The sequence below is a fragment of the Ahaetulla prasina genome, chromosome 2 (assembly GCF_028640845.1).
Source record: "Ahaetulla prasina isolate Xishuangbanna chromosome 2, ASM2864084v1, whole genome shotgun sequence".
In the NCBI taxonomy this organism is placed as follows: domain Eukaryota; kingdom Metazoa; phylum Chordata; class Lepidosauria; order Squamata; family Colubridae; genus Ahaetulla; species Ahaetulla prasina.
Window position 1 is genome coordinate 11,626,979 of NC_080540.1, and position 8,962 is coordinate 11,635,940.

An 8,962-nucleotide genomic window follows, 5' to 3' on the forward strand; every position below is an offset into this window, starting at 1 on the left:
AGTGGCAGCATGTTGTCCCCAACAATCTGGGTCCTCATTTTACTAACCTCAGAAGGATGGAAGGCTGACCCGACCACGAGCGTCGTCAGGATTGAATTCCAGGCTGTTGGCAAAGTTAGCCGGCAATACTGCACTTTAATCACTAGATGACCAAGACAGCTGTCATTATGGCTGCACCTTTATTTTTATTTATTTTTTTGCATCTATCTGTTCTACCAGGTCAGAAAGGGTGGACACACTGCTAGCCCCTTCCGGTAAATATTACCATCTGATAGGAGCTAAGAAGTATGCCTTTTCTGTTACAGACCCTGCCCTATGAAACACTCTTCCCCATGAAGTTTGACAAGCCTTTATTCTCCTGGTCCTCTGTAAAATAAGGAAGATCTAGCTGTCCCCTAAGCCTAGGATAAGAAAAGTTGCCTCCACACAAGAAACTGGACTGGGAACCAGGTTTATATTTATTAAATTTATATGCCGCTAATCCTGAGGTTAACTTCTCCAATTTGACTCCTTGCAAGGAGGTAGAGTAGAGTAGAGTAGAGTAGAGTAGAATCGAATCGAATCGAATCGAATAGAACAGAATAGAATAGAATTTTTTATTGGCCAAGTGTAACTGGACACACAAGGAATTTGTCTTGGTGCATATGCTCTCGCTGTACATATAAAAGATAGCCAGTTTTGAGCAAGAATGGCATCTGACATGAACATAATTAGAAAGGCCAGGAGGCCTGGTTAAATTCAAGGCAAGAATCACCTTTTTGGGATTCCCAGGTCATTAAAATGCCATCAACTTTACTAGAAGTGCTCTGTATTTGCAGAGCAAGTACACTTTAAATGCAGAGGATTTGCATTTTGCCATCTGATACATACACGAGTTTACTGGTTTCTGTAATAAGGTTTTATTGCTGTAAACCATATGGAGTCATATGAGTTGGGTTGCCAGATACATTTTGTTACTGAATAAAAATACATAAATACATACATATTTATAATCCCGTTTATTATATGTAGAAATAACTAAAGGTGCAAAACATACCTAATACAGACCACCCTACCCTACCCCACCCCTCATGTTTGATAATAAGACATGTTTCATTAAAAGAATCATGCAAGAAATTAAATGCTAAATTACTCAGCTGGCTTTCAAACGGAACAAGAAACAAATTTCAACATTCCTTTACACACATCAAATTTTGCCCCAACTGTGATCAGGGAGGAATTTTGTGCAAAACAATGTTTGTCTGCAATCTGGGTAGTTGAATGATTACTCCCCTATGTGTAACCTTACATGATTTGTAATGCTAGACCTAGTACTGAAATCTTTCCCACAATCCGGACATTCATAGGATTTCTCTCCTGTATGAGTCCTCCAGTATATCACCAAATGGGAATTCTGATTGAACCTTTCTCACATTCAAGACACTCATATGGTTTCTCTCCTGTGTCAGTCCTCCGATGTTCCACTAGTTGGGAATGCTGCTGGAAACTTTTCTCACAACCCAGACACTCATGGTTTCTCTCCTGTGTGAGTTTTCTGGTGTTTCATCAGGTGGGAACACTGACTGAAATTGTTCCCACAATCTAAGCACTTATATGGTTTCTCTCCCGTGTGAATCCTCTGATGTTTCACCAGGTTGTCATTCTGACTGAAACTTTTCCCACAATCAAGACACTTATATGGTTTCTCTCCTGCATGAGTTTTCTTATGTTTCATTAGGTGGGAACTCTGACTGAAACTTTCCCCACAATCTGGACATTCATACGGTTTCTCTCTTTTGTGAATGCTCTCGTGTCTCACCAGACTAGAACTCTGAGAGAAACTTTTCCTACAATACAGACACTCATATGGTTTCTCTCCCATATGAATCCTCTGGTGAATCACCAGGTTGAAATTGTCCTGGAAACGTTTCTCATAAACCAAACACTTATATGGTTTTTCTACTGTGTGAGTTATCCGATGTCTCACCAGGTGGGAATTCTGACTGAAACTTTTCCCACAATCTGGACACTCATATGGTTTCTCTCCTGTGTGAGTCCTCTGGTGAATCACCAAAGTGGAATTCCAACTGAAACTTTTCCCACATTCAAGACACTGATATGGTTTTTTTCCTGTGTGAATCCTCTGGTGACTCACCAGCTCGGAATTCTGACTAAAACTTTTCCCACAATCTGGACAGTTATACAGTTTCCCTCCTGTGTGAGTCCTCTGGTGTATCACCAAACTGGAATTCCGACTGAAACTTTTCCCACAATCTGGACATTCATATAGTTTCTGTTGTTTATGAATCCTCTGGTGCATGAATAGGCTAGAATTCCAAGAGAAACATTTTCCACAATCACAACACTTATATGGTTTCTCTCCTGTGTGAGTCCTCTGATGTTCCAACAGATTGTAATTCTGCTGGAAACTTTTCCCACAATCTGGACATTCATATGGTTTTTCTCCTGTGTGAGTCCTCTGATGTTTCACCAGGTGGGAATTCTGACGGAAAGTTTTCCCACAATCCGGACACTCATATGGTTTCTCTCCCGTGTGAGTTTTGTGGTGTTTCAGCAGGTGGGAATTCTGACTGAAAGTCTTCCCACAATTCAAGCACTTATATGGTTTCTCTCCCGTGTGAGTCCTCTGGTGTATCACCAGGCTATAATTCCAAGTGAAACATTTCCCACAATCACAACATTTATATGGTTTCTCTCCTGTATGAGTCCTCCGATGATCCACCAGGTGGGAATTCTGCTGAAAACTCTTCCCACAATCTGGACACTCATATGGTTCTCTCCCATGTGAATCCTCTGTGTTTCACTAGATAGGAACTATGACTGAAACATTTCCCACAATCAGACACTCATATGGTTTCTCTCCTGTGAGTCCTCTGGTGTATCACAGGCTAGAATTCTGAGAAACCTTTCCCACAATCACAACACTTATATGGTTTCTCTCCTGTGTGAGTCCTCTGATGATCCACCAGATGGGAATTCTGACTGAAACTTTTCCCACAATCTGGACACTTATATGGTTTCTCTCCGTGTGAGTCCTCTGGTGTTTCACCAGGTGGGAATTCTGACTGAAAGTTTTCCCACAATACAGACACTCATATGGTTTCTCTCCTGTGAGTCCTCTGGTGTATCACCAGGCTAGAATTCCAAGAGAAACATTTTCCACAATCACAACACTTATATGGTTTCTCTCCTGTGTGAGTCCTCTGATGTTCCAACAGATTGTAATTCTGCTGGAAACTTTTCCCACAATCTGGACATTCATATGGTTTTTCTCCTGTGTGAGTCCTCTGATGTTTCACCAGGTGGGAATTCTGACGGAAAGTTTTCCCACAATCCGGACACTCATATGGTTTCTCTCCCGTGTGAGTTTTGTGGTGTTTCAGCAGGTGGGAATTCTGACTGAAAGTCTTCCCACAATTCAAGCACTTATATGGTTTCTCTCCCGTGTGAGTCCTCTGGTGTATCACCAGGCTATAATTCCAAGTGAAACATTTCCCACAATCACAACATTTATATGGTTTCTCTCCTGTATGAGTCCTCCGATGATCCACCAGGTGGGAATTCTGCTGAAAACTCTTCCCACAATCTGGACACTCATATGGCTTCTCTCCCATGTGAATCCTCTTGTGTTTCACTAGATAGGAACTATGACTGAAACATTTCCCACAATACAGACACTCATATGTTTTCTCTTCAGTGTGAGTCCTCTGGTGTATCACAAGGCTAGAATTCCTAGAGAAACCTTTCCCACAATCACAACACTTATATGGTTTCTCTCCTGTGTGAGTCCTCTGATGATCCACCAGATGGGAATTCTGCTGGAAACTTTTCCCACAATCTGGACACTTATATGGTTTCTCTCCCGTGTGAGTCCTCTGGTGTTTCACTAGGTAGGAACTGTGACTGAAAGTTTTCCCACAATACAGACACTCATATGGTTTCTCTCCTGTGTGAGTCCTCTGGTGTATCACCAGGCTAGAATTCCGAGAGAAACATTTCCCACAATCACAGCACTTATATGGTTTCTCTCCTGTGTGAGTCCTCTGATGATCCACCAGGTGGGAATTCTGCTGGAAACTTTTCCCACAATTCGGACACTCATATGGTTTCTCTCCTGTGTGAGTCCTTTTGTGGATGACCAGGCTAGAATTCGAGGAGAAACTTTTCCCACAATCCGGACATCCAAAGAGTTTCTCCCCAGTGCGAGTCCTCTTGTGTCTCCCCATTTTGGCTGTCCAAGTAACCTTTTCCTTCCGGCTGACTGCCAATTATTTCCACTTTTTCGTTATTCCGATATTATTCCCCTTGACTTCTTAGATAATGTTTGCTTCAGTTCCAGAAACTCTTATTTTTTCCAGCTCAAAACTTTGTTCTTGTCGTTCTCTCCCTTGTCTCTCACCTGCTGAGGAAGGAGAAGAGTTTTTACACTTTTTTGTAACATTTTCAAACATTTGTGGTTTCAGGACTTGTTCATAAACACTAGGGGGCATTTAATGTATAACTCTGAACATTCGCTAAGGAAACACTTGTAACCTAGGGACTACCTGTACAGGTAGTCCTTCACTTACAACGGTTCTTTTAGTCACTGTTTGAAGTTATTAACAGCACTAAAAAAGTAACTTATAACCCATTTTTTCCCACCTATGAGTCTTGCAGCATCCCCATGGTCATGTGATGGAAATTCAGTCGCTTGGCAATTGATTCATATTTATGACTCATATTTATATTATAGCCCAGTGCCCTGGGATAACGTGACCCCCTTTCTCGACCTTCTGACAAGCAAACTCAATGGGGAAGCCAGAGTCACTTGGAAAGTTTGATTGATTTAACTACTGCAGTGATTCACTTAACAAGCGTGACAGGAAAGGTCGTAAAACAGGGTAAACTCACTTAATATATGTTTCACTTAGCAAGAGGAATGTTGGGTTCTATTGAGATCATAAATTGAGGATTATATGGAATGAACTACAGAACAAAACCTTGAAGTGTTCACACATGTTGCTTCCGAAGACATCTACCGTATTTCCCCAAAAATGAAGCCCAACCAGAAAATAAGCCCTAGCATAGTTTGCGCCAAATAGCAATAGTGCTTAGAGTTATATATCAATTCAAAATGCTTTTCAGCCCTCTTGAAGCAGTTTACAGAGTAAGCCAGTTGCCCCCCAACAATTTGGCTCTTCATTTTACTCATCTCGGAAGGATGGAAGGATGAGTCAACATTGAGCCCGGTGAGATTTGAACTGCTAAATTGCAGGCAGCCAGCAAGCAGCAGAAGTAGCTTGCAGTACTGCACTCTAACCACAACACCGCTGAGACTCATACTATAACCCCTACCCAAAAAATTAGCCACTGTTAAGATTGTCAGCTTGGGGGTGGGGGCATGCCCAGTGTTGCAACGAAACAGACGCTCACCCTGACAGCTCCGGGGTGAACACCGAAATTCCCCCCAGAATGGGGGTCTGCCATGGACTATAGCATCCTCGAAGTGGCAGCGAAGAATGGGGGAGCCGCGGAGTGATCAGGGAGGCAGCAAACTCCCTGCAGCTCCGGTCTTTTCCCCCCGACCCACCGGGGAGGCATGACAGCCGACATCAGCTGCCACAAAGTTGGAGACGGCCACAAGTATCAAACAGGAGGAAGAAGCATTAGAATCAGAGTATTGAAGTCGGGTGAGTGAAAAAGCTACCCACAAAGAGGCGTTGTATAAAAATAGTCACAAGCATTAAAGAAACTTTGAATTAGCAGCTAAATTGAATGCATAAGTGAAATTGGAAAGAAATAACTTGAAAGATATCTAAATTCTATAAGAAAGGGCTTGGATCTGAAGTCTAGAGCCCTAAATAAGTAAAATAGAATGATTGTCGGGAGTCTGAGGCATTTTTGAGGAAATGAACATAAGCTTAAGAGAAGAGAAACATTGTAACAGCCGCTAATTGCTATGTGAAAGTAAAAGATATCTGGACTTTGACAACGAGGAATATGAAGTTTGGAGCCCTAACTAAAGATAAAAAATAAGCCTTTTTTAAAATTATTATTATTATTAATCAGATTTTTATACCGCCCTTCTCCCGAAGGACTCAGGGCGGTTTACAGCCAGAATAAGAACACAAGCAATATACAATTAAAACAAAATTTAAAAACTTATTATATAATTGGCCGAAAATTTAAAAACATTTAAAATCTAAAAAACCCATTAAAATTCATCTAGAAATTTAAAATTTAAAAATTTAAAATTTAAGCCAGCCCCGCACGAGTAAATAAATACATTTTCAACTCGCGGCGAAAGGTCCGAAGATCAGGTACTTGGCGCAAGCCAGGGGGAAGTTCGTTCCAGAGGTTAGGAGCCCCCACAGAGAAGGATCTTCCCCTGGGGGCCACCAGCCGGCATTGCTTGGCGGACGGCACCCTGAGAAGTCCCTCTCTGTGTGAGCGTACGGGTCGGTGGGAGGCACGGGGTAACAGTAGGCGGTCCCGTAAGTACCCAGGCTCCAAGCCATGGAGCGCTTTAAAGGTAGTGACCAAAAATTAAAACTGTTCTTAAATATTGCAGCAGCGGAAGGAAAGATATTTGGACTTTGACAAAGAGGGCTTGGAATTGAAGCTTAGAGCCAAAATTAAAAATAGAGACTTGAAAAAAGACAAAGGAAAGGCATGGCTTTCAGAAATAAAATGGCTACTATAGAAATGAAAAAGAAATTGTGCTCCAATTAAACTTGAAGTTTTGATTGATTGTTTAGAACATGCAAGAAAGGAGAAAGGAGTTAAAGAAATACTATATTGACTTTATTGGAACACTTTGAATGAAATATAAAGACTGTTAAAAAGGAGATACTTTATGACAGAGGAAGAAATGAAAAAGAAATTTTATTTCAACTAAATTGAAAGTTTTGACTAACAGTGCAGAATATGCAAGAAGGGAGAAAAGAAAAAGGAGTTAAAGAAATATTATTTTGACTTTACTGGAACACTTTGAATCCCTCTAGCCTCTGTAACTTGGAATTAAATGAAATATAAAGAAACTATTAAATTGACTTTATTGGACCACTTTGAATCCTCCACCCATTGTAACTTGGAATTAAACAAAATACAAAGAAAATATTAAAGTGCGAAGAAACTTGGAAAAAAGGAAATATATGAGGACAAAGGAAAGGCATGATCTAACATGATAGAAATAAAATGGAGAATGTGCTACACCTAATGGCAAAGGAAGAAATTACACAAGAAGCAGCTTAATTGTTTTCAAACAAGATAAACTGGGCACTTTGCTATTTGTGAATCGTGATTTGTGAATTGCCACAAAGAAGAGGGAGTCGGGCTGTTCTCCAAAGCACCTGAGGGTAGAACAAGAAGCAATGGGTGGAAACTGATCAAAGAAAGAAGCAACTTAGAACTAAGGAGAAATTTCCTGACAGTTAGAACAATTAATAAGTGGAACGACTTGCCTGCAGAAGTTGTGAATGCTCCAACACTGGAAATTTTTAAGAAAATGTTGGATAACCATCTGACTGAGATGGTGTAGGGTTCCTGCCTAGGCAGGGGGTTGGACTAGAAGGCCTCCAAGGTCCCTTCCAACTCTGTTGTTATGTTATGTTATGTAACTATACCAAGAGGATACCAAGAGGATATTTAGAAGCAGAGAAAGATAGTTAAGAATGGAATAGTTTTTGTGATTTCAGAACTATTCCCCAGATGGCACAACAGCTCCAAGAAAGGACTTTGGATGGCTGACCTCTGATTTAAATATAAAAGGCCACTTAGTTATTTGTGATCTGTAACTATAGTCAGAGGATACTAAGAGGATATTTAGAGGTAGAGAAAGATAGTTAAGAATGGAATGGTTTTTATGATTTCAGAACTATTCCCCAGACAGCATGATAGCTTCAAGAAAGGCTTGGGATGGCTGACCTCAGATTTAAATATATTAAAGGCCACTTTACTATATTAAGAGGATACTTAGAGGCAGAGAAAGATAGTTAAGAATGGAATAGTTTTTGTGATTTCAGAACTATTCCCTAGATGGCACGATAGTTTCAAGAATGGATTTTGGATGGCTGACCTTAGATTTAAACATATTAAAAATTAAGCAGAGAATTGTGTCATTTAAGTAAGACTATAATGGGTTAATGATAGAAAAATTATTAATGTTAATGTTGTTTCGGGGAATGGAGGAAAGGATTATAAAATCCTTTCAATTCAACCTTCAAATTTCTGGGTTCTATCATATCGCAAAATCTCAAATGGACAGCTAACATCAAAAACATCATTAAAAAAGGACAACAAAGAATGTTCTTTCTGCGCCAACTCAGTAAGCTCAAACTGCCCAAGGAGCTGCTGATCCAATTCTACAGAGGAATTATTGAGTCTGTCATTTGCACCTCTATAACTGTCTGGTTCGGTTCTGCAACCCAACAAGAAAAACACAGACTTCAGAGGATAATTAGAACTGCAGAAAAAATAATTGCTACCAACCTGCCTTCCATTGAGGACCTGTATACTGCGAATCAAGAAGGGCCGTGAAAATATTTGCAGATCCCTCGCATCCTGGACATAAACTGTTTCAACTCCTACCCTCAAAGCAGCTATAGAGCACTGCACACCAGAACAACTAGACACAAGAACAGTTTTTCCCCGAAGGCCATCACTCTGCTAAACAAATAATTCCCTCAACACTGTCAGACTATTTACTGAATCTGCACTACTATTAATCGTTTCATAGTTCCCATCACCAATCTCTTTCCACTTATGACTGTATGACTATAACTTGTTGCTGGCAATCCTTATGATTTATATTGATATATTGATCATCAATTGTGTTGTAAATGTTGTACCTTGATGAACGTATCTTTTCTTTTATGTACACTGAGAGCATATGCACCAAGACAAATTCCTTGTGTGTCCAATCACACTTGGCCAATAAAATTCTATTCTATTCTATTCTAAAATAGAATGGGGAAAGAGGGAA

At 40.3% G+C, this 8,962-nt stretch overlaps 1 protein-coding gene across 1 annotated transcript; it reads right to left on the reverse strand.

Moving 5' to 3' along the window:
* Positions 1-781: 781 nt before the first annotated feature.
* LOC131190366 (zinc finger protein 850-like) lies at positions 782-8,463 on the reverse strand. Its single transcript, XM_058167686.1, has 3 exons — positions 5,413-8,463; positions 3,116-4,399; positions 782-2,793 (listed from the first exon to the last, which is right to left on the reverse strand). The coding sequence occupies exons 2-3, from the start codon at positions 4,224-4,226 to the stop codon at positions 1,508-1,510; spliced, it is 2,397 nt and encodes a 798-aa protein (XP_058023669.1). The 5' UTR covers positions 4,227-4,399; positions 5,413-8,463; the 3' UTR covers positions 782-1,507.
* Positions 8,464-8,962: the final 499 nt, after the last annotated feature.